This window comes from Microplitis mediator, chromosome 5 (genome assembly GCF_029852145.1).
Source record: "Microplitis mediator isolate UGA2020A chromosome 5, iyMicMedi2.1, whole genome shotgun sequence".
Taxonomy (NCBI): Eukaryota; Metazoa; Arthropoda; class Insecta; order Hymenoptera; family Braconidae; genus Microplitis; species Microplitis mediator.
Genome location: NC_079973.1, coordinates 3,078,284 through 3,103,491, shown reverse-complemented (window position 1 = coordinate 3,103,491; position 25,208 = coordinate 3,078,284). Strand labels below are relative to the sequence as shown.

General features: G+C 33.6%; 3 protein-coding genes and 1 long non-coding RNA gene across 10 annotated transcripts; all 4 read right to left on the bottom strand.

Annotated features, from left to right (window-relative positions):
* Window positions 1-1,532: 1,532 nt before the first annotated feature.
* On the bottom strand, window positions 1,533-13,205 carry LOC130668955 (probable ubiquitin carboxyl-terminal hydrolase FAF-X). 6 transcript variants are annotated; one of them, XM_057471535.1, is made up of 9 exons: window positions 13,028-13,205; window positions 12,618-12,892; window positions 12,165-12,388; window positions 11,198-11,562; window positions 10,690-10,957; window positions 10,255-10,618; window positions 10,008-10,164; window positions 2,718-9,409; window positions 1,533-2,297 (listed from the first exon to the last, which is right to left on the bottom strand). In XM_057471535.1, exons 4-9 carry the CDS (start codon window positions 11,363-11,365, stop codon window positions 2,090-2,092), a joined length of 7,857 nt encoding a protein of 2,618 aa, XP_057327518.1. In that variant the 5' UTR covers window positions 11,366-11,562; window positions 12,165-12,388; window positions 12,618-12,892; window positions 13,028-13,205; the 3' UTR covers window positions 1,533-2,089. The 6 variants fall into 6 exon arrangements, with proteins under 6 accessions (XP_057327518.1, XP_057327517.1, XP_057327519.1 ...); XM_057471534.1 differs by lacking the exon at window positions 12,165-12,388; XM_057471536.1 differs by lacking the exon at window positions 12,165-12,388 and having other exon boundaries at window positions 12,676-12,892.
* Window positions 13,206-14,653: 1,448 nt separating this feature from the next.
* LOC130668209 (eukaryotic translation initiation factor 2A) lies at window positions 14,654-18,437 on the bottom strand. Its single transcript, XM_057470376.1, has 5 exons — window positions 18,296-18,437; window positions 17,795-18,058; window positions 16,437-16,536; window positions 15,117-16,359; window positions 14,654-15,036 (listed from the first exon to the last, which is right to left on the bottom strand). Exons 1-5 carry the CDS (start codon window positions 18,387-18,389, stop codon window positions 14,911-14,913), a joined length of 1,827 nt encoding a protein of 608 aa, XP_057326359.1. The 5' UTR covers window positions 18,390-18,437; the 3' UTR covers window positions 14,654-14,910.
* Window positions 18,438-18,867: 430 nt separating this feature from the next.
* Window positions 18,868-20,126, bottom strand: LOC130668977 (uncharacterized). Its single transcript, XR_008990091.1, has 3 exons — window positions 19,983-20,126; window positions 19,399-19,476; window positions 18,868-18,994 (listed from the first exon to the last, which is right to left on the bottom strand). It is a non-coding gene; the product is annotated as an uncharacterized LOC130668977 (long non-coding RNA).
* Window positions 20,127-23,188: 3,062 nt separating this feature from the next.
* Window positions 23,189-24,837, bottom strand: LOC130667648 (uncharacterized). Of its 2 annotated transcripts, none has more exons than XM_057469391.1 (3): window positions 24,684-24,837; window positions 24,140-24,269; window positions 23,189-24,057 (listed from the first exon to the last, which is right to left on the bottom strand). In XM_057469391.1, exons 2-3 carry the CDS (start codon window positions 24,182-24,184, stop codon window positions 23,581-23,583), a joined length of 522 nt encoding a protein of 173 aa, XP_057325374.1. In that variant the 5' UTR covers window positions 24,185-24,269; window positions 24,684-24,837; the 3' UTR covers window positions 23,189-23,580. The 2 variants fall into 2 exon arrangements, with proteins under 2 accessions (XP_057325374.1, XP_057325375.1); XM_057469392.1 differs by having other exon boundaries at window positions 24,140-24,252; window positions 24,684-24,817.
* Between the last annotated feature and the right edge of the window lie 371 nt (window positions 24,838-25,208).

The following is a 25,208-nucleotide window of genomic DNA, read 5'->3' as shown; positions in this document are numbered from 1 at the left end:
TAGAGCTGCAATAAATTTATGACAACCAATTTTATAATTATAATAATAATAATATTAATAATAATTAATAATAATAATAATAATAATAATAATAGTAGTAGTAGTAGTAGTAGTAGTAGTAATAATATAAATATAAAGTGCAATTATAATTGCAGCTCTGAAACGATGGCTAGAACTTTTGTTCATCAAACAACGACATTAATTTAAATAATTAATAATTAAATAAAGATCCTGAAGCTGGCAATTAAAAATTTTTGGATTTTTTTTTTCAACGAATAAATTAAAAAAAAAAAAAAAACTAAAAAAATGCACATGTAGAAAATTTCAAAAACTACATGTGCAATTTTTCAAAATTTTTTTTTTTATAATTTATCGTTTTTAAAAATTCAAAAATTATCAGACGTTGGCTAACTCCAGTATCGTGTGATCCCGAAGTTAGCAGACAATTTTGGATTTTTTTTATTAACAAATCAATTAAAAAAAAAGAAACTAAAAAAATGCACGTGTAGAAAATTTAAAAATCTACAAGTGCAATTTTTTTAAATATTTTTTTTTTGTAATTTATCGTTTTTAAAAAATTCAAAAATTATTAGACGTTGGCTAACTCCAATATCGTGTGATCCTGAAGTTAGCAGACAATTTTGGATTTTTTTTATCAACAAATCAATTACAAAAAAATGCACCTGTAGAAAATTAAAAAAACTACAGGTGCAATTTTTCAAAATATTTTTTTTTTTTATAATTTATCGTTTGTAAAAATTCCTAAAATTATGCCAGTTAACCAGTATCATAAATATCGTAATCGTAACTCCATTAAATGAATGAAATTTATACATAAATTCTTATCCATCGACAATAATTATTAACGTACGTTACACTCGCAATGGTTATTAAATTTGAAAAATTTTTTTTTAATATCAGTCTATGTCACGAAAAAAATTGACACAGATTTATTGTAAGTGACTTTAATTTCCATTTATTAATAATTCGGTAAAAACGAATTACTAATTAACGTAATAATTACCGAGCAGAAATTTATACGAAGGACTTTTTCTGTTATAAAAAGTTTCGATGGTGCGGGTGCAAAAGGAAAGGCACGACTTTGTTATATTCACTTCCGTTATAAAAAAAATAAAAATAAAAATAATAATAATAATTAACGGGATGCAAAATTTAATTTTCAGAGCCAGAATTAATCACTACAATTTCTAGAATTACATAAACGTCATTGACGTCTAGTTGTTTCTTTATATTTTTTATTCGTCACTGATAAATGATGTTCGCTTAAGTACAAAATTGTTATTATTTTTAAAATTATTTTCTCACTTATTACTCATAATAATTATTATTATATTTTTTGTCTATCAAATGGCTCAGCTTTACTACATCAGTAAGATGAGAAACTGAAATAATGAAAAATTTTAAATTCAATTTATTATTTATTATTTTTAAAATAATACCGTACAAAGAGTATGTACTGTATGTCCTGGTTTTGTCTCATGATGCAATAATTATTAATTATAATTAACTCGTTTCATTTTTTTTGTTATTTATTAGTATTATTAATAAACATTATGTTCAAATTTACATAGAATAATAATTACGGTAAAATTGCCATCGCTTACGATTTCCTAATTGATAAGAGACTGGATCCCACCATAAATCACTATTTTTCGCTATACATTTGTACAACTCGATCGTTTTCCGGTCACATCTAAGTAATATTTTATTCACTTTTTCCTCCAGCTTCTTTCTTATCATTATTTTTATTAAATTATTAATTAGTTCATTTTTTTTTGCTTTTCATAATTTTTTATTTTTTTTTTTATTTATTTAATTTTTTTTTTTAAGTTAAAAACTACAAGTGACCGGTGACGACGCAGTTGACGTGATATAACGTTAAAAATATAATATGCGCGTCCAGTAACAAATAAAAATAAAAAAAAATTTTCTTTTCTCCAGCTGTACAATTGTAGTGTCGATTGAGTTCAAATTCAAACTTAAATCAACCGGCTTCCGCGAAAAATTCATTATTTAATAAAACGTTATCGTGTTCGCGTGCAGTCCGATTGTTTGACACCAACGTTCATTATGGATCCTGACTATTGTTTTGCGGTGACTCTGGGTTTTGAGAGTTCGGTACTTGACTCACGTGAGGTATATGAACAGGAGATGGTGTTGGTTGTTTTTCTTGTGGTTGTTGTTGTTGCTGTTGCTGTTGTTGTTGCTGCTGCTGCTGTTGTTCACTTTCTTCTTGCATTTGTTGAGTTACTGTTACATCCGGTTGACCAGCATACCTTCAAAAAAAAATTAATTTTTATATTTAATAATCAATTAATGTAACTATCAATTTATTAATTAACATCTCGTCCGTCGACTATGAGCGCAGCGCCAAAATTTTTATTACGATTATTTAAAAAGAAAATAAATTTCCGTCTCCGGAAATTTTATGAGTTACTACTGTTCTTTTTAGTATCGAAGGAATTTTTTTTAAATAATAAAAAAATAATTTTTTTTGGTGGAAAACTTGAGAAACGCGAAGATTTTCTGCTGACGCGAGTAAACTCGAGCGATAATTTCCAACTCGATTTTTATTTTAGTAAAAAAATTTTAAAGAAAATGACAATTGTCTAGTCGCATAAGTTTGTGATTTTAATTTTTAAAAATCAAAATTTAAATCCTGGCGGCGCGACGGACGGACTAATTAATTTACTTACCGTTCAGATCCAGGCCCCCATTGTGAATTACTGCCGCGCTTATAATATTCCTCATTGACTTCTTCAACTTCAGGTTCTTCTTCTGGACAAAGTTCATAGGCACGCTCTAACGTTTTCTTAGCACTGTTACTGCGTTCCAAAAAGTATCCATTTGTTGATTCATTTGATTGCGTTGGCGGTGACCAATTGTTGTACGCATGAGTGTACGGTGGGGCGGAAGTGTAAGGTCGCTTTTCTAATTCATCTTGAAGCCAGTCGATAGCATGGTTCCACTTTCTCTTCAATTCAGGACTGTGGTACAGCAACTGATGAGCAGGTCGACATTTGCTGAATAATTGTACCATACATTTGATACACTGGTACGCACGTTTTTGGTAATGGTTCTTACTCTTTATTATTGTCTCAAACAATCCCTCTCTCTCGTCCGGTACACCCTTGAGTGCGTTATGTATACGATGGGTTTGCCACGAATCTTCCATTAGTAACATCGACAGTAAAAGATCCATGTGATGTCTCAGTTCGTGGGTATACGCGAATCCAATTTGCCAGAGTAGTTCACTGAGGACAGTCCGTGACAGATGTGGGTTTTCCCAACAGCAATACTGGAGTAATTTTAGTGTATCTTCAGTGACATTCGCGTCTTCAATTAATTTTTTCATGTAACTCGTACGTATGAAAAGAATATCAACAGCTTGAGGTTGGATAGGCATCAGGTAGTCGGGTTGGCACGTCGGGTCACCGTAAGGATTTGGTAGAACTGGAACACCTGATGGCGCCATACTTGACTGACATCTTGATGATATGTCACAGCAACGTATCAACATGCTGACTACCTGATGAAGTTTTGTCAACTCGGGATACTGATATTTTATTGTCGGTCCTGGACCTTCGTCAATCGCGACCAACATAAACGTCACTGGCACGTTGAGTTTCAGTAGTTGAGCTTTTTCTTCCAACCCGAGGTTTGCGTACGAGTGAAACAGAGAGAAATAATGGGGCAAATGTCGCCCGTGATCAGATATTTCGCGATGAAGAAGAGACAGTACCGCGTGCAATAAATGATCGCTCAGTGTTGCTGTTGGGTCAAGGAGAATTGAAGGCGCGTTGAGACTCGGTGGTACACATGGTCCGTCATGCAGAGAATAGTGCGCGAGAAATACTAATATTTTCATAAATGCTGTTCGTACTTCGGTGGTTTGACAGCTCAATAAATATTCACAGAATCTGTGAGGATGATTGAAGAGAACGTTGTGAGCAAACCAAGACCTTACTGTTTTGCTGCAACGTAAATGATGACTCAGTATGTCGTACCAGTCAGTAGCAGTACCTCGTAACGTTTTCTTTGTATGGAAACCGGTGTAGAATAAAAATCTTGAGGCCAATTGCACTGACAGCATTGACAGTTCTTCAGCTTCCGCGGGCATTTTGTCATTGAGATTCTGTCGGCTTAATGTATGCGGTGCATTACACGATACCAATTTTCTGATAAATTGAAAATATTCAGCACTAAATTGATTTCTATTATGCATAAATTTAATATTTTGTTTACGGACACTGTGTTCTATTGCCGGTGGCATTTTCATTACTCCCAATTTCGTATATAATGACAGTTCATTAAAACTTTTCATAAGAGAATTTTCTTCAACGTCTAATCTCGTGTAGAAAAGCATGTACGCATTCCACCACCTTTTCTGACGACGGAAGTTCATACGTTTTAACATTTGATCAAACACTTCACCCATATAGTCACCACCAAAGCACTGGGTTTTCATTTCCTCTTCCTCTTCCATTTTACATTCAATTACATCTCCATCATCAAATTTATACCACTTGGCAGTACCGTCATTTTGTCTGTGTAAAATATAAGAATAATAGTGACCACCGCTGGCTTGACCACTGTGAACAACAATACCAGTAAGCTGATACTTTGTACAAGTCCCTTTGTTTACTTCCTCGTAATCACAGTCAATAACTTCCCCTTCGAGTTTAGCGAGCCCGCTAACAGTGTAAGGCTCCATGTCTAAATCCCGCGGGAATTCAAAGTAATCGTTAAATTTAATTGCACAGACTCGTTCAAAATCGTATTCAAAACGTTTAAGTTGAATAGCCAACACAGGCGGAAGTTTTTTAACACACAGACGTTTTACAGTGACGACTTTTTTGTTACACTTGTCGCAGTGATAAGCATCCGCTCCTTCCAAAAGTTCACCCTTGACATACTGCTCTAAAGAATCGAGCAGATTGCTGTGGTTGCGAATATCTACACTAATGACACTGAAAGGTTCCTCTTTCGAATACCTGTGAGGACAACCCTTGCATATTTTCTGATCGCTGTAAGACCCACCGAGAATTTTTCCCATTATTTGTTCGTGGCCAAGTGCCTTCAGAGCTTCGTCCAGACTCTCGACTAAGCTCATAAAAAATTCAACGGCATCCTGCTGTTCTCGTAAGTTAACCGGCTCGCCTTGTAACTTGAAATGTTTCCACAAACCACGAGGTATGTAGTACTGCAGCTTGCTGTACGCCAAGTGTCCGAATATCGCTTGTACCTGTTTCAAAATACCGATGTTGTATTCCTTGCGCGACTCATCGACACCGCACTTTTCTTCATTAGTGTCATTGTCACTCGCCTCGATGGTCTGTTCACCATCGACACGTTCCTCACCCGAGAAGTCTTCATTCAAATCAGTGGCGGCTCCTTCGGCTGTCAGCAGTCCGACCCTTATACTCTCGACCATATACAGCTGCTGCAAAACAGAATTCATGTAACAAGTGGCTCCGGCGTTTTTTAAACCGACGAAACCCTTCAGTGGTCGTGGGCCAACCGGTGGTAAGTAATCCCACTCCTCAAGTGGCTCGTCTCGCTCGGAATAAAACATATCTGTTAGCATTGTGACTAGAAGTTTCATATTAGGGACACAACCTACACACAGACCAACGAGAAGATCAAACGCCGCGCTGGTTGACTGCGGGGTCGTGCACACAGGACTCGCTTGGGGTGATGACAATTCTCCGGTGCTGCGTAACTGCAGCATCAAACGCGAGGCAGGAAAAATAAAATCATTAACCAGCTCCTTTATCAACGTACCCCCGCGTTTTTCGTCAGAGCCAAGCTCGTATTTTTTGGAGCTCGGTAAAAAAGCTAAAAGTTCTTTTGTGAAACTCAGGTGACCCTCGAGAAGCGCGTCCTCGACTTGAGTCTCGCCAGTCTCGATAACATTATCGCGCACTTTTTTCAACCAGGCGATCTCGATGTTGAGCAGAGCCTCGGCAGAGGGCAATGGACAGGAGGAGATGTGCGCGTAATTAAGTAGTCTGCACAAAAGTTGAAAGTATTCTTGACTCTGACGTGCGTTTTCCGTTACCGTGGAATTAAGAACGCTGAATAAAATCATCAAGTTCAGTTGAAATGACTGATGGTTGCTGCAGTATGTGGAGATAAGTAAAAATTGTTCAGCAGCGGCCATTCTCACGATCCTGGACGTGCTCACCAGCACGAGGTCCGTTAAAAATGTGTGCCACATTTTGTCACGTGTTAGATTTGTCAAGGCAGTTGGATTTAGAACTAGAGCTATTGTCAGTACTTCAAGTGCTTCTTTACACACTAAAATGTCAGTGGCTTCTATTGGACGTGGCTCTCTTTGATTAGCTTCGTGCATCGTATGAAGTACTTCTGTTGATGCATCAACGTTATTTAAATTACCAGTTGACGCTGCCCAGGCTATTTTTATTATGGCACGAATAGTCGCCATGTCTGGTAATTCAAAATTTACCGCCTGCATGAACATTTGACAGCAACGGTCAGACTCAGTACCACCTGGTGGCATCTGATTGACCAGATGTTGGGTCAACTTGGTAGCGACACTGCGCAACATGTACTCGGTATTTTGATTGGGTACATTCTGCAATGCCTGTTTAAGAATTACAATAAAACCACGATTATTGTGGTAATGAGTATCATGATTGTCTGATTGCTGCATGTCGTCTAACACAAATGCCACAACATTACCCACGACAGTCAGTAATAATTTACATAATTTTAAAACAGTTAAATACGCCGAGCGTTTTGTTGTCTCATCAGCGTTAGGTAGAAATTTATTTTTCGTCAGCATGTCCAGTATGACCCCAGCTTCTCCACTTTTTATAAAATTATACTGAAATTCAAAGGCCTTTTCGGAGGTGGGATCTAATGCCGGCATCAATAACGTGTACAGTACCTCGAGATTGTACAGAACTTGATTAGGACTCGCTGCAAAGAACAGAGTATCGACACTGGTGTTTTGTTCGTTGCAGTGCTGGTTGACAGTTCCCTCTTCTTCCTTATAATGTCCGAAGAGCCACTGCAGCCGCGCTACTGTCAGTGTGTCTGGCGGGACCAGTTGCAGAAGATTCCGAGCTGCGTCACGAAGCTGAGAGTGCTTGAGAGTACAGCCCAGGTCGGCGAGTTGAAAGAAAAATGTGACGTAGTGCGGGCGCTGAGACATGACAACACCCGGCAAACTGTTTTCCGCTTCAAGATTAGGACCGTCGTAAGGATGATGCGGAGAACTTGTCGAGCTGTCGGAGCTGCTGTCCGGCGAGCTGGGAATGTTGCTGTGCATCTGGCTCAGCTTTGCCGACAGCAACATTTTATCTCTCAGAGGTATCTGTGACAGTAGCTTACGATCGTCAGCTTGATCCAACGATTCCCCGTTGATATACAAATCTAATTTGACATTTGTACCGTTTGCTTTTATTCGCCGCAATATTTGACGTCTCAATGATGCCAAAGTATCATTGCTGTGTGTGTAAACATCAATGTCATCGATATTCCTACCAGGACTTATAAAACGTATTATCAATGACAAATGTTTACCACGAGCAGCACGATGCAGTGGCAATATTTTACGTTCAACTGGAAATGCTGTATCACATTCATTAATATATTCTTGAAGTACTCTCATAACACGACACATTTTCAATGCCTCCATTGTTATTTTGTTGTATTCTTTTTCATCCTTAGTTTTATTTTTATCATCAGCGCAATCTCCCGTTAGAATGGACACAGTGTCGTAGTGAGCTTTTAGTCTGTCCATACATTCAGCAATAAAAGTTTCATGGAAACTCAGTACAGTTGACTGTAACTTTGGTCCTAAATTTGTGTTCACTTCCTTGAGAAGTTCAATACCTCGACACGCTATTTCTTCCGGACTATTTGTGACAACTCGCCACAGGTAATCGCTGCCGATTAAATCAACGTCGTCCATCAAATACGTGCGGCGCTTGGTCTTCAATCTTCCTTCTTTAGAATTGACGGCTTTGAAGAAACGTTCGTAGCACTTGATACCGCTTTCGGTCAGTAAAGTTGGATCAAGCTGGAGAATATTGTTTTCAAAAAAATCTTTGTTTATCGCTGGGTCAAGATCTGGTTCTTCTCCCATCAACTTTGAGAACCATTTGAAGCAGGCTTCCCTGTCGGAGACGAAAACGGCTTGTTCGGCCAGACACTGCCAAATTTGTTTCGCCTGCTCAGCGCAGAGCCACAACTGCCCGTCTTTAAGTAGGAAACGTAAAAAATTAAGTCTCTCCTGTACTTGAATGATGTGATTATACCGTCCGTCGGGCATAAATGTCATAGCGTCGATATCAGGATTGTCTTTGACAAGTTGTCGGACTTTATCCATATAATTTGTTAGACTATTTGTCACAAGTATGACAACACTGTGTTGATTTTGCAGACGATCAATAACTTCTTGGCGATAATAAACGTGATGACTGCGTTGATTGCTTCCCATATTTGGATTTGGTTCGTACAGAGTACAAATTTCTCGTATTTGTTTCAATGCCGGTAGCGCCCATTTGTCGCCGCTCTTTAATTCTTCGACGCACTTGTCGAGCCATACGGTTTTTTGCGCATCGCGGTCTTGGGAACACGAGTAATCTAATATTTTAACATGAGCATTCAATGCCTGGTCCATTATCTCTGTTGGTACTTCGTCTGAGTGGGCTAGATTCCAAAATAAAGTCAATACTTTGTGTGCCATTACGCCGTCTTTGTCATCTTCGGCCAATCGGCGTATCAGCTCCAGTAGCTTCTCGCGTTGTTTTTTATTCGCCGTCTTCCAGCTTGTTTGGAAACACTCGAAGAGGTGGTCCAGCTGTTCGGGACTGAAGTCCCACGCCAGCTTAGCAAGTAGATCATGAATATTTTTAACAATCGCTTCGTGCTTCCCTGCCTGGGCAGCCCACACGGCGTCAAGGTCTTCAAGTGTCAATGTACGTTCCTTGATAATGAAACGCAAAATTTTTTCCAGCTTCTCGACGTACTGAGGCTGGTGCAATGAATCGCGTAGTACTATTTCCAACACGTCATTGTCCTTTATCCACTTGGCCATACGCTCTGCGGTTAACCACTCCTCGTCCTCGAGCGTTGGATTACGATGCGGATAATAACTAACACTTGTTATAACTTTATTAACTTCATTGAGTGCATTCATTTTACCGTTAAATGATGAAATTTGCAAAAGTCTTAAAATCATTTTCAGTCTTAATACTTCTAAATTTCTTATCATAACTTCTTGGTGCGGTACACGTGATACTAAATTTTTCATGGCTTTTATAATGGCCGAAATAGCGTCATTTTTAGATTCATTTTTCGCTTCTTTTTTTAGCTCTTCATCCGTAAGTTCGTCCAATATTACAGGCACTATATCCTAATTTAATATTAAAACAAACATTAATTAATATATTTTATAATTATATATATAGGGTAAGAACACCAGTAGCCAGCCACTTCATATTAAATTCTATCTATATATATTTTGAGCCAATGTAAAAGTATATGACCGGCTGGCTACTGGTGCTCTTGTCCTACTAGTATATTGTGTGACAAGGGATGAAACAAAATGATTTCAGATCGGGGTGAAGTTGGCTGACCACCCGCAGGTGGAAATCGTCTTTCATCCTGAGTTACACACTAAATTTTTCATGATTATCAACATGGGAACAAAGTTTAGTATCAGCAGCCAGTCAGACCCAAGTTAATTTCACACCAACTATTAGCGTAAGTGTAAATTGTCGTTTGCAATTTATAATTAAACAGAAACTAAATACTAAATGACAAGTATCAGTTTAAATTGCGAAAGCTTTCCCTCGGGACTAAAGTTTGTTTCTGTCCGCTGAGTTCACAATTTACGCGTTTGCTGATATTAATTCGCGGCATTGGACTGAAATTTGTTTGCTGCGACTGGCGTAGACACTGAAATTTTAAGTTCCAATGCAGGTATCAAAAAAATATATTTGTTGACTTACAGTTATGGGCATCAGATATTTAATTATCGTATGAACAGTCAGCAGTTCATAACAGAGACCAAATGGCCGCAGTAATGCGTAAATTACAGGAATAGTGAGATTACGCCCGCTTTGAAATCTTGATAGTAAAATATCGAAACCACCCAAGTTACCAAATCTATAAACAATAAATAATAATTACTATTTACATGTTCATTAATTAGTAATACTAATAATTATTGTAAGGAATAATTTTTTAATCAATTACCTATTGATAAGATCGACGAGCCAACCACGAGGATTTCTTGGATCGGGTGGTGGTCGGGCGTAAAGTTCCTCGTCCGGAATATTACTAGAGCCAGGTGGTACGGATTCGGAAATTCTAGCTGCATTGAATGTGTGAAATTTATTGTTCGGATTAAACACCATAGCAAGTAAGTCAAGAAGTGGAAACCAATCTTGATCCAGCTTTAGAACACACAGTTCAATCAATCTTTCGCAGTTTGCGTTAATGCAATTATGGATGTGAGGCTTCCAACTATTGACGGCGTCATCGGTAAGAATTTTAGTGAAGGAAATCGTACAGCCCTCGCGAAAAAAGCGCTGGCATGCCTCACTGTGTACATCGAGCCCTGAAAAATATAATTTATGACAATCGAAATTCATTTTTACCAAGTGGCTTATGGTAAATGATCAAACAAACCTTTTTTACACAAATCTATACTGGCTTCCAACAAACACTCGAGCTCTTGGTCCGGCAAAACAGGAACAACCCAACGTGAGCTTGTTATTTTTTCATCCAACATCGCCAGCTTGGCGTGTGGAAAATCCGGCTCAACTCTGAGTTGATTATTTTCATCTGTTGATGTCGCAGTCTCATTAGTAGTTGACTCTGTTTGTACAACATTTTCAGTCAAGTTAAGCTCCGAATTTGAATTCTCTAATGGCTGTTGTGATTTAAATAAAGTCATCTAAAAAAATTATTTTATTAATCAGCAATTTAATTTTTTTATACGAAAATTAACCGACGTCTTAGATTTAAAAAATTGCACTTATAGTTTTTCAAATTTTCTACATGTGCATATTTTTAGTTTTTTTTTTTTTTGGGTAATTGACTTGTAGAAAAAAAATCCAAAAATTGTTAATTGTCTGTTAACCAGGATGATTTTTTTTCTACTTAATTTTAATATATTTTAAAAATATAAGCAAACCTCTCTAGTAAATCTCCGTGTCGCATCTTCCAGTTCCATTTCAGTATTTCTCATTCTACGATTTAGCGCATCCTCTTGTTCAACCTGTGCCACTTGGACCACCTGTGTAGTTTGCTGGCTCTCTGGCGGATCTATGCCAACCCCCTGACCTCTCGTAGCAATTGTCATTTTTTATTATCCCGGTCTGTTACTCCAGCTCGTATTTTTATTTTTCGTCCCAACAATCCTACACCATCAACAGCAACCATTCAGCTCATCCACTGACATTTAATTAAGTATAGATTTTTTTAAATATTTTTATATTATATATTTTCCTTTATTTAATATCCTAGAGGCCTTGTTTCAGTAACCTATCTCTACATTATCTGCAACATAACGCAAAATATTAGTCGCAGTAATTAAATAACAGATTTATTGTACTAAATATTTAATAACCACAAGCCATAAATAATAATTGGATTATTCAAAAAAATATGATACTGAAATTAGCTGACTAATAATTTTCGAATTTTTTAAAAAACGATAAATTATTTAAAAATTTCATGATCCAGAAGACAATTAAAAATTTTCGGATTTTTTTTTCAAATGAATTACAAAAAAATAAAAATTAAAAAAATGCACAGGTAGAAAATTTAAAAAACTGAGTGCAATTTTTTCAAATATTTTTTTTTCCAATTTATGGTTTAAAAAAAAAATTAGAAAATTATTAGACGTCGGCTAACTTCAGTATCATAAAAATTGCACCTGTATTTTTTAAAATTTTTTAAAAATGGATTTTTAAAAGAAAAATCCGAAAATTGTTAATTGTCTGCTAAAGTCATGTAAAATAAATATAAAAAATCACCAGAGAATTTAAAATTTCCAAAAACTGAATGACTAAATCTCTGAAAATATATCGTGTAAATTGTACCCGTAAAATATATCATACAATTTAGCCGTTAAATAGATAAAATAATAATAATCGTACGTATATATAAATATGTGTGTGTCTGTATGTACATATATACATATATATATGTAGACTTGTTACAATGAGAAAGCGTTGGAATAAGTAAAGTAAAGTATGTAAAAGTGCCAGGATTCGGTTACGCCAACAGCCAAATTAGATTAGATGATTGACTTCCCTCTTGGGTGTTACGATAAAAAAGACAATGCCATGTCACGTCTTGGTCTTGGTCGTCGTAGTCAGTCCTACCATTTAAATAAATATTAAATATTAATACGTTAAGATAACGATCTGGGTATTTACTGTCAATCACAATCACGGATTCATGCAACAGAATAGTAAACACTAAAAATAAATCAACACTTAAATCCACACCGTAATTAAATATACATATGACTTTTTTTTTTTTTTTCATTCGTTTTTTTTTTTTTGCAAGCAGTGAGAATACGTGAGCATGCAAAAATGTTCACATACTTGCAGCACTAGCAGTAGCAGAACAGAATGACAAAAAAAACTTGGTGGCGTAGTCTACCGACGTATTTAAAGACATACAGAATCAGACAATAAATAATAATTATTTATACTGTGGTATTGTGATAAAATACACCGGGTGATTATTGTACTGATACGTTGTCTTGTCAAGTATCGATACTTTCGGTGTATACTTAATTATTATTTTTTTTTAAAGTCGGGCCGTTTGTACAACCGGGCCTGCTCATACAAAATGGCGACTTTCTTAACGATTAGCACTGCAAATAATATTCGGAGCTTAAATATTACAGATATATATTATTGCTCGTTGGATAATTGTTTTTATGTGCTAATAACTATTACACAATGTTACACTTAATTATATTACTATTATATTTAATTATAAAACGCACCTTTACATAGTAAATGCTCGTAGAACTCGCGTTGCACTTTTTTGACGTGACGTTAAAAACTCACGGGTAACTTGTAAACATGACTATCATTGGCGCTGCCTTCGCATCACCAGCACCACCACCAACTTACTACTCTACCCTTTCTCTCTATTCTTTCATTCTTTATTACGCTTTTTAATTATTATTGTTACTGTTATATATCTTAATATGTAGACAATTGATAAACAAAATTTGAATTTTGTTTTTCACCTGACGTCCACCTGAGATGACAGTTGGCGGAAAGCTGACAATTTTTGAAACTAAAATAATACAATAAAATTAAAAAAAAAAATTTTTAAATGGGCTTTTGAAAATTTAAAATCAGTACGTTTTTTTTTTTACGTCATCAATTGATTGATTAATTTTTAATGATGATAGTTAGCAGACAATTAGTAATTTTTGAATTTTTTTTCAACGTCAATTAAAAAAAAAAAAACTAAAAATATGCACATGTAGAAAATTTAAAAAACTACAGGTGTAATTTTTGCAAAAATTTTTTTTTTTTTTTATTTATTGTTTAAAAAAAAAATCTGAAAATTATTAGGCGTCGGCTACCTTCAGTATCATAATTTTTAATGATGATCCTGAAGTTAACAGACAATTCAAAATTTTTGGATTTTATTTTTAACGACTTAATTTTTAAAAAAATAAAAATAAAAATATGCACATGTAGAAAATATATTAAATTATAGGTGCAATTTTTTTGAATATTTTTTTTGAATAATTTATTGTTTGAAAAAAAATCCAAAAAATAGTGGATGTCGGCTAACTTCAGTATTTTTTATTGATGAAAGTTAGCAGACAATTAGTAATTTTTGAATTTTTTTTAAACGTCAATTAAAAAAAAAAACTAAAAATATGCACATGTAGAAAATTTTAAAAATTACAGGTGCAATTTTTTCAAATATTTTTTTTTTTATTGTTTATAGAAAAAATTCAAAAGTTATTAGACGTCGGCTTTCAGTATCGTAATAGAACTCAGACCCGAATCTACGGGATCTACTTTCGTTTTCGTTAAAAAACTAATTTCGCTATAAAAAAAAAAAATAAATGATTGAAAACTGATCAGAATTTTCTTATTCGAATCCAATAACTCGAAAATTTGAAAAGTTACCAATAATTCAAATTAATCGCACCCCTACTATAAATCAAATTTATTATTGTCATCTAGGAAATTTATAATAAACTTTTCAGTATCATGAATTTCTATATGTAATTTAAAAATTTTCGTATGTCTGCTACATTTACACTCATCACCTGGACGTGGACATGATTTTATATTACACTAAAAATAATTTATTTGTGAGTTGTAATGTAGCAGACATCAGAGAAATTTTAAATTATAAATAAATAGAGTAAATAATTAATAAAATAAAATTCAAAAAAATGCAGATTTTTTAAATTTTTAAATTAATAAGTGCATTATATTTTACATTTTTTAAATTTGTTATTTTGTATAAATTTAAAATTTTGAATTATAATAATCAGAAAGTTGTTTAAAAAAAAAACAAACAAGTATTTAATGGAGTATGTAAATTACTGAAATAAAAAAATTATTTTACGATAGTTTAAAATAAATCTAGCACCTTTTCCCAAATATTTATTATGCAGTTTTGTTTTTAATTTTACATTTTTGTACACGCAAATGTTAGAAGAATTTATTTTTGTAATTCATTTACGATAAGCAGTCTCAATTAACATTCATACAAATCATACAATCATTACAAATTTGTAATTTTTTTTTTTTGTAAACGCTGACGGATTTTATTTTTCGTAAGTCAGAGTATTACAGTTTTTAATTTGTTTTTTATACAATTTTTGATGAGAGTAATGACAACTTCAGATCATAACGTGAGTTCAGCGAGTTCCAACTGTAGATCATCTTCTTTGTTTATTTTTTCAATTTGATTTTTTTCTAACTGCTTACCGGCAGCTTGTTGCTCTTTTAATTTAATAATATTCTTCAGTTTCTATAACAAAAAAAAAAAAACAATCGATAAATTTATCATTAAAATAAACAACAGTGTAAATAATCGATAAATAGTCTTACACTTTTAATAACTCTAATTTTTTTATTTTTCTCCGGATCATCAGTAAGATCGGGATCAGGTATTGTAGGCTTAGATCGCGGAGTAGGGATAGGAAGTAGATTATTTTCTTGTCCGTTAGAATTAGTCTTTTGGGCAGCAGTTGCTTCCAGTTCTTTTTTAGCTTTTTTAGCTTCACGTTTTTTCCTGGCCTTTAGTGCAGCTTTCGATGGAGCGTTACCCGTATTTTTTTTCGCCGCATCATTGTCATCGTCATCATGCAGTTTGAAATTAATCGTCCGACCACGTGCTGAAGGAGGTCTGTAAACTTGTTTCGAAGCTTGAGGTGCACTCGGTGCAATGCCCTCGACAGCTTTGTAACTGATTGCCTGTTCAGGGAATGCCTCCAATGGAAAACGTTGCCACAGTACTTCCCACAGTTCTTCTTGTTTATTCCAGGGTCTTTCGAACAGGAGAGTACCAGTGTAATGCCAAATTTTGAACCCATTGGCCATCCTCAGTCTTGGTGCTGTAGTTGCAGTCATAAAATGCTGACCGTCAGGTGACCACTGGAGCAAAGTTGTGTCCGCAGCATCAGCTTCAGCAATAAGTTTTCTCTGGGTCATGTCCCACAACTCGATACCTCCTCGTAAATTACCAAACCCACCGAGTAATAAAATGTTACCTTGTGGGTTGTAATAAATACTATTCCGATGTTTCTTGCCGAATTCAAACACTGGGTCACACTTTAAATTGAACAAAGTTCCTTTGGACGGCATAAAACCATAAATGACTGCGAATTCGTTGCTTTTCGGTGACCATTCTAACGCGTGGATCGGACCCTCTTCGCCCAGTGTTACTATCGCCGTGTCGCCTTTCGTACTGAGGTAATGCAAGGCCTGTTTGCCATAATAGGAAGCTCCAGTCTTGTCTATGTCCATACTCGTCATTATCAGGACACTTGTACCCTTGGCGTTCCAGTAAAAGTCAACTCTGTCCGATTGAAAAAAACTCTTGGTTGCTAACGATTGTGCGGTGTCAAGTTTTGGGTATTCAAATAGTCGTGCGAATGATGGCTGTCCTGTTTTGCCCGGCATATAAATAACGATGTGGTAAGGAGCATTTCCAGGAGCTATTTTAAATCTTCCAGCTTTTGTTACATTTATACGATGAACTTCCTTCTCAAAATCAGCGTTTTCGTAGATAAGTATATCAGTATTTATTAATATTGCGCATATTTTTTCATCATCAGACCACTGAGGTTCCCTGAAATATACAAAATTTTTTTGTTTTAAAGTCTAGGTCTCAGTAGAAAATTTATAAAATAATAAATAAATACTCACCAGTCAATTTGACGTTTTTGGGTGAAACTTTTGACAAGTTCACCGTTTTCTGACTTCCATATATGAAGTTGAGGGCTACCTTGAGGATTAGTTTGTGACACTGATGAAAAATAAATAATAAAATTGATGTAAAATGCTAATTTTATACTTGATTATGTTTTTGTCAATCAGCCTTTAATAATACTTAAGTTAGTGGGAAAGAAGGACCAGATCATGGTGGCCACAGATTTTTGAGATTGAAATTCTGACTATGTGTAGTAATATTAAATCATTGGAAATATTTATTTAATTTAAGATAAAATGGTATAAATCAGTTTAATCAATAATTAATCATTGTCGTTAAATGAAGCTTTTTTCATTATTTGTCAATGTTCATTGTTTTTTTTTTTTTTATTTATTAAATGAATAATTTTTTAATTTTGATTTGAAATCCATGTTTTTATATAACTTACTCTATAATAAAATATAAATAAATTTTTCATTTTCACTAGAATAAATTTCATAAATAAGAATATTTCATAGAATATTAATAAAGTATTAATGAAGTACGCAAATAATAAATATAGTGAAACTTATTAGTTCATTACTTATGTATACATATAATGTTTTTAGTTTTTTAACTTGTCAATATGGATGTTAAGAGCTTGAAGATCCTGGCAATTGGCTTCTACTAAGACTTTTTTTTCTAACAGCCTTGATAATTCTAACTGCTTCATTTTTTCGCTATTGGAATCAATTTTTACTAATTTTTTTTCAAGATGGTTTTACAACCGCATTCGCGCCACGTCACTTTTTTAACAGTTTTGACAGAAAACTAAATTTGTCGGATTTTTTCAGTCAAAAGAAAGAAAGTGAAAATTTTTCCAGCTTCGTGCCGAAATTCCCTGACATTTCCCTGACTTTTGCAGTATATTTATAATTCCCTGAAATTTACAGGTTTTCCAGAAATGTGGCCACCATGCAGATTCTTGTTAAATATTTCAATTTATTGCCAACGTTTGGTCAAATATTTTTGACATCTCCAGGGCTCAAATTATATGACTATTCCACAAAAGAAAACGATAGATAGTTACGTACAATAACGTCTCCAGTATAAAATAACATTAATAAATATTTATTGCAATTAAAAACAATTAAATTGCAATAACTTAAGTACACTATTCTTAACTTCATCATCCAGATCAACACACAGCAATAATACTGTAGTATTAGTCATCTAAGTCATGAATATTCATATAATTTGAGCCCTGAAGAAGTCAAAAATATTTGACGAATTAAAATATTCAATAAAAATCTAGTCCTTATTTCCCGCTAGCCCAATTAATATTAATTTTATGGAGTAAATAATAAAAACTCACCAATAAATGGCTCCCATGTCATCAAATATGTACCAAGAGTTGAAAATTGAATCGCACATACTTTAGGCTTTTCGATTACACCAACAACAGCCCAAGTACTGGACGATGCGATTTTAACAGTTGCTCCAGAAATCCAGGCAAAATATTTACCATCTGGACTGAACGACATGGCCTTACAATTTTTGTAGTCATCTTTGACGAAGGAAGACACTTCCTCGTACCTTGGAGGGCCATAACTCAAGCCGATGCCGGTTGATCCTCTCACTAATTTGAATTTACAAAAAAATTATTACATCGTCATCACGGGACATTATCAATAGAGATACAGTTATAACGTGCTCATATTTTTCAAGTACTTTAACCTCTTATTGATATATTAATATGACTTTTTATGGGGTAAATAAAATGATAATTATAATTATTACTGGGTAATGAGTATTTATTCAATTAGTATGGGATAAAAAATAAGTAATGATTGTATATTTTAAATAAATAACTTACCAGCTACACAAGGGACGTTCACAGCCATTTTCCCTGTTGGCCCTCTGGTAGCCAGCTTGCCACTTACCATGCGGACTCCCTGGATGTTACACATTCGTGGCAGATCAATTTTTTTATTTTTTTTAAATATTGAGCTCAACTGGTTATCGGGGTACTCTGTGCGCGAGGCGCGCGGTATGAAGGTCCAGTGATCGGTAAAATAGAAATTACCGATCACTGGAATTTCGTCCGCGCCGAAAAAATTGCAAGATTTAAATCTTCTCTATAGAGAAGGTCAAAAACTTTAATTACCTTGGAATCACGTTCACAAGCTCTGGAAACTTTAAAAAGGCGGTTGAAGAAAGTATCACCAAAGGCAGGATGGCATTAGCGGCAACCACCAAACTTATGATTGCAGCTAAAATTTGTAACTTGATTCAATTTATATATTTTTTTATTTTATTTTATTTTATTTTCTATTTATTCTAATATTACATTGTTATGAAATTTTTTTTTATTTTTTAAACAATTATAATAATAAAAAAAAAAAAAAAAAAATTATTTTCTTTTTCTCTTAAATAATTTACTAGCAAAACTTATGAAAATTTCCCCTACTGCAATCGCCTGAAGTACTCTATATTTTGCATTCTTCTCTTTGCCTTTGGGAGGAGTCCACTCAATGCTCGAAGGTATATCTGACTTCACTAAGATTTCTTCAACCTATATAATAATTTTAAAAAATATATAAATTTCGTCGTATAAATACAATCCTACCAAAATCGTATTCTCTGTATAAAGTCGCGCCAAGTACACGTTTAAAATTTTTTACAAAAAAAAAGTCAAATCGAAAAAATACCAAGTACCTAATATGATTCAAAGTCATAGTAAACATTTCCATAAAATGAAAGGAAATGTTTATCATGACTTTGAATCATATTAGGTATACTTGGTATTTTTTCGATTTGACTTTTTTTTTGTAAAAAATTTTAAACGTGTACTTGACACGACTTTATACAGAAAATTTGTTCTTGATATCAACAACAAAAATAGTAACATATGTTACTATTTTTGTTGTTAATATAAAAACATGAATAATTAAAAAAAAAAATTTATTTAATGCTTACATGATCTTTTTTGGCTTCATCATTTCTTTCTTCGGTTTTGATCGTTTCAATCATCGCTGGACTATTTTGTTCAAGATCCTGTCAAAAAACAAAATTACATCAATTATTTATTGAAAAAAAAAAGATTTTTTTGAAGAGTAAAGATTTTTTATGTCAATGAATTCTTTTTTTTTCTATGCACATTTTTTTGGCTTTGAGAAGCTTCCTAAAACCAAAAGGGAGTGTAAAAATCTGTCATTTTGTAATAAGTAACGCGATATAAATAATATAGCTATATATTCAGTGACATTCAGTCATATTTAGTGACAGAATAATTAAAGTATTAATTTATTTAAAGAAAATAAATACAATCGTCTTTTTTCTCGCGTAATTTAAATGTAATTCGAATGATTGATAAATTTATTTATCTCAATACTTGGCAATTAAAAAGAGTTTAAACTATATGAAAAGGCACAAATTCAAGTCAAGACCTTTCTAATGATACCAAATTAAATAACATTAACTAATTCTATCACATAGATAATGTGGAAAAAATCTTTTTCCGTGTAATATAAATTAATAATTATATATACTAAATTAAATACCTTCATTATCCAAGTTTTCTGAGTCAGCTCCAGCCGCTTCTGGAGCTGACTCAATTCCTTATTGTGTCGCACCGTTGCCGGTGGCACATAATCCTTGGGATAAACAAAATTCTTAGAAAGAAGAAAAAAAAAATTTATCAGCTCTTTATCCGCCTCAGAAAGAGGATGTTTCAGGCGCCTGATAAACTCGAACTTGTCATCGGCTGAAAATTTAATATTACTTATTACACAGTGTAAATTTTACCATGTCAACATGTGAATTGTAACAATGTCACATGGTAAATTTTGCTTTGTTACACTTGGGCCCCACACAGAACCCAATAGGGAAAAATTACAATAATTTGTTTATTTCCACGTTGGGTTGTCCCACTTAGGTCCCGCTCAGGCCCCAATTGAAAAATATCGACCATAAATTATTTTATCTTTGTTTGGGATTTCCCGATTGGGTTCTGATTGGGCCCTCATGGGGATTTCCCTCTTGGGAATTCCCCATTGGGACCCAATTGGGGCCAGATACATACAGTGGGCATTCCTACAGTAATTTCTAGTCGGGATGGGAATATTTACTATGTTAACAAAGGAATTTTTTCCTTGTCAACATGGGGAAAATTCCCATGTCAATATAGAAGAAATTACTCCGGTAACATGGGAAAAATTCCTATACTGACATGGTAAAAATTTCCAATAATGATTAAAAATAAAAAAAATATAAATAAATAATAATTACCGCCCAAATACCCTGATGATTGATCTTCACGATCCATTTAGTTCCACTGTACATATATTCAACTTTACTAATTCAACTTTACTGACTCATTATTATAATATTTTCATTATTTTGATTATTTACTTGTCATGTCGCTCATTATATTTGAGTGTCTAATCGGATTACCGTCTGTATAACTGTGTGTGTATAGTGAATGGTGAATACTCAGGTGTCTCTCTCCAACACAGAGCTCAAGCGGGCTATAATGCAGACTGAGAGCAGTGCAATTGTTGGGCCTGACGGATCATCAAATGGATCAACTTTGATTCAACCCGCCAAACTTAAAACAGGAAATATGTATATGTGTTATATATGTCACATATATAAAACTATATGTTACTTATATAAAATATATATTGCGACATATCTTTTCTTCGCGCCAAAATACACTTATCCAACAAATTAGGGGAGGGTGGGGCAAAGTGTGCCCCGTAAGCTAGAAATGGGATTATCTTTACTTATTTTTACTCGTTACACTACTTTATAGGCCCTTGTTTGTTATTTAACATTGATAAGCTGTGTCCATTAAAATTGAAAAATCTTTGCCCCAAAATTTTTGAGGCTTTCTAAATTTTAGGGGGGCCTACTTTGCCCCAAGGGGCCCATTTTGCCCCACCCTCCCCTATGTACACTGTAAAAAATCCGGAGTGTATTCGGAGTGAAATTAAATCCGAATTCACTCCACATTCACTCCGCCACTCGGAGTTCCGGAGTTTTGAAAAAAATCACTCCGCATGCGGAGTGAATTGGGAGTTTTTTTTAGCGGAGTGATCTCGGAGTGACGCGGATTTTATTTCACTCCCAATTCACTCCGGTCCGGAGTTTTAATACTTAAATAAATTTATATTTATTTATATTAAAATTCTAAGCAATGTGTGTACGTGCGAGTGTGTGCAAATGTGTGCATGTGTGCGTGTGTGAAAATGTGCGCGTGTGTGTACAAATGTGTGTTCGATTGTGCGCGTGTGTGTGTGCGAGTGCGCGTGTGTGCCTAAATATGTGTGTGCATATCGGCTGATCAATAATGTAATACGCGAATTTTTACTTCGATTTTATTGAGTGGAGTTATATTTTATTAATAACATTTTCAAAACTCCGCTCCGGAGTGAATTTCACTCCGGAGGGATTAAATTAATAAAAAATTATCTACTCCGCGAAAACTCCCCTGCGGAGTGAATTTCACTCCGAGGGGAGTGAAGAATTAAAAATTCATTCACTCCGCATTCACTCCGCGAATTTTTTACAGTGTAAATGTTCTGTAACTTTTGAACCGATGAACCGATTGAGTTATTCGAGATCGCGTTTGGAGCAACTTATCAATTCCAAAAATTTCTGAAAAAATGAGCATAACCGGTACAGTATATTCGCAAGGTTACTAGAATTCTAGTAATCTTGTACACTTATCCAAAAAATTAAAGGAACAAGACAATTTTATAAATTTTTTAGTGATTGTTGGAAGGCTGTATTTTCGTAAAAAATGATCGTATCGAAAAAAAAAAAGCAAATTGAAGCTTGAAATCTCTAGTTTGAAGATCTTCCAGCAAAATAATTTTTTGAGCCACGGTTTTTGCGAAATCATAAAAAAAAGGTCGAGACAAAATTTATCCAAATTTTTTAGTTTTGTTTTTTAGGTCTACGGGGCCGGGAAAATTTTTTTCGAAAAAACCAATTCATGGCTCGTTTAGGAAATTTAATCAGCTACAATTTGCTTTTTTTAGTTTCTCTATACGACAGTTTGCTGCTGAGATATCAGCCTTCAAATGAGAAAGGATCCTTTTGTCTTTGATTATCGATATCTCAGCAACTAATGGTCGCACAGTAATTTGAAGGACAGTTTAGGAAACTTGAATAAATACCCTACAAGCTTCATTTTCGATTTTAAAAAAAAAAAAAATTTTTTTTATCCTAAACATTAATTTGAAAAACCTCCAAAAAATGGCCATTTTCTGGTTTTTTAGTCAACTCATCGCTACTTTGCAAATAATGATGGAAAGGTCAATGTTGCCAGGTGATTTTACAGCTTAATGTACCCCCAAAAACCCTGGAAATTTTCAGATTGATCCATTAAACCGTTTGTCCGGTCCGATTGCTCAAAGCTTTGCAAAACAATTTTTGTTCCTTTAATTGAGTAATCGTTATCAAAATGAAAAAATTAATTTTTGTCGGATTTTCTTTCATTTTTGCATTAGTTATTCAGTGAATGTAAGGTAAAGAGAAAAAAAAAAAATTTTCCAAAAAACGAGATAAAAAAAGAATTTTTTTACTTCGATATTTCATAAGTTAAATAAAAAATCACAATAACATGAATAAATTAATATTATAAAATAAAAGTGTGATTAAAAATAAAATGAACGATTGAGGTTTGCACTTTTGGATTTTCCAACATTTTTTATTTATTTTTTAAACTTAATTCATATTCTAATACACATTAGGAAAAATCGTATCCCCAAAAAATAATGAAGCAAAATGATTATCATTATTATTATTAACCAGTAATTTTAATAAAAATGAAAAAAAAATAAACAATTTTTTTTAAATTATAAATTAAAAAAAAAATAATAATAATAATATTAATGTCTTATTAAACTTAGAAAGTATAAACAATGCTATTGATTTTTTATAGTTTAATTGTAATTACGATGAAGTTAACAATCAAAGATAGTAAACAAACGATATGTTAAGTAATTACATATAACACATTACCCCGCATGTTTTATTAATAATTACAAAGTGTTCTATTACTTTATTTCACAACTTATTACTCATATTTGTGTATCATTGAAAAAAAAAAATAATAAGATTTTTTTTAGATATTTAACTGATCTGACTCTGCTATTCTTCGTACGCATTTAGGGTGATCAGAGTGCGCTCCGTTATATTACGCTGCATTTGATAATCCTTAATATTGTGGATTTCAGTTTTATTGTTGATTTTACGTACTTGTGTTGAATACATAAATGCTATTGGATATTCACTTTTTAATGCCTTGACTTTATCATGAATCTCTGTGTACGTTGGATTAGTTATGATTTTTTTGAGATTTAAGGATTCAAGTTTATCTTCAATTTCGAGAATCATTAACATCGCGAATCCCCTTCGCCTTTCGTGAAAGTCGGATGTCGATCTTTTATACATATCATCTGATGGTTGTGTTTCATAACCGAAATTAAAGGTTTTCTCCCGGAGTTCCAAAAATTTGAAGTAATCCACGTAGTTCTTCAATTTCCGGTATTCATTCTCACATAAGCAAAGTTTTGCACCTTCTTCATAGCGAAAATAATTTAGACTGCACATGCAATCGCTTTTGATCTGTAGAAAAATTAATTATTACTTATTATATTTGCCTAATTAATATAAAATTAATAAATTTAATAATTGATTTATAACTTACAAACTTCTCAGTTAATGATTTCACATTTAGTAAAAAGGCGTCCATCTTAATGGCAGTATGACGACTGTATGCAGTGTTGCCAGACCCTGTCTCTTGAAAAGCGGTAGCGCCACCTAAATAAAACGGTAGGCTAAGGAAAAAAAGCGGTAGATTCAAAAATTCTAATGTAAATAGTTTTAATAAATTATTTTTTATTAAATAGTTTAAATAAATACTTTTACTTAACACATGAAACTTTTAACAAATAATAATTATATATCAATTTTTTATAAAATTTTTTTTTTAAATAACTTAATATTATTAAGTATTTGTAAGGTAAAAGACCCAGTACCTGCTCACTCCGTGTATTTGTATATCTATATTTTACTAAATATATCTATACAAATACATGGAGTGAGCAGGTACTAGTCCTTGATCAGGTACTGGGTCTCTTACCTTACTAAGATTAATCTGTTGCACTTATAATACGTATCACTTAAAGCTATTAAATTGCATAAGAATATCAGTAAAAATTATTGACTTAAAATGAATAAAACTGACTTACTGTTTAACACACAAGATAATTATTTGTCTGTAGAAGAACAAAAATATTTGTTTTATATTTATTACATGTTTGAAAAATTGAGAATCATAAATGCAATAGCGTATAACGTAATACTGTACACTAGAGTATAATTGATGCTTTAGTATTGTTATGTACGTTAGACTTAATTATTAGCTGAAGGTAACATAGATCAGAAAATTTACTATACATTTGGAATCAACAAAGCAGAATAGACGCGGGAATTTCAAATTAAGAACTAAAATAAATAATTTTAAACGAAAAATTTCATAAATTTTTTTGTTAATTCAAAAAATTTGAAAAAAACGGGAGATTAGGAGAAATGACGGTAGAACGGTAGAAATAGTAAAAAAACGGGAGATCTACCGCTAAAACGGGAAATCTGGCAACACTGACTGTATGTAACACGGAGCTTAGATAGAAGCGCTAATTCCGCGCCTGCGCAAAAACGATACTGCGCAGAGTGAAAAGTCAGGCAAGTAGCGCCACCAAGTCGTTTAGCGACAG

Bases quoted from the DNA above. Each gene is read 5' to 3' on its own strand.
- LOC130668955 (XM_057471535.1), bottom strand. From the start codon at position 11,365: ATGACAATTGCTACGAGAGGTCAGGGGGTTGGCATAGATCCGCCAGAG. The intron at 10,958-11,197 runs GTTTGCTTATAT...TAATTTTTTTAG, and splicing joins CACGGAGATTTACTAGAGAG to ATGACTTTATTTAAATCACA. The intron at 2,298-2,717 runs GTAAGTAAATTA...TTTTTTTTGAAG, and splicing joins TGGGGGCCTGGATCTGAACG to GTATGCTGGTCAACCGGATG.
- LOC130668209 (XM_057470376.1), bottom strand. From the start codon at position 18,389: ATGTGTAACATCCAGGGAGTCCGCATGGTAAGTGGCAAGCTGGCTACC. The intron at 18,059-18,295 runs GTAAGTTATTTA...AATTCAAATTAG, and splicing joins GAACGTCCCTTGTGTAGCTG to TGAGAGGATCAACCGGCATC. The intron at 16,537-17,794 runs GTGAGTTTTTAT...ATTTTTCATCAG, and splicing joins GACATGGGAGCCATTTATTG to TGTCACAAACTAATCCTCAA.
- LOC130667648 (XM_057469391.1), bottom strand. From the start codon at position 24,184: ATGGACGCCTTTTTACTAAATGTGAAATCATTAACTGAGAAGTTT. The intron at 24,058-24,139 runs GTAAGTTATAAA...ATTTTTCTACAG, and splicing joins AATCATTAACTGAGAAGTTT to ATCAAAAGCGATTGCATGTG.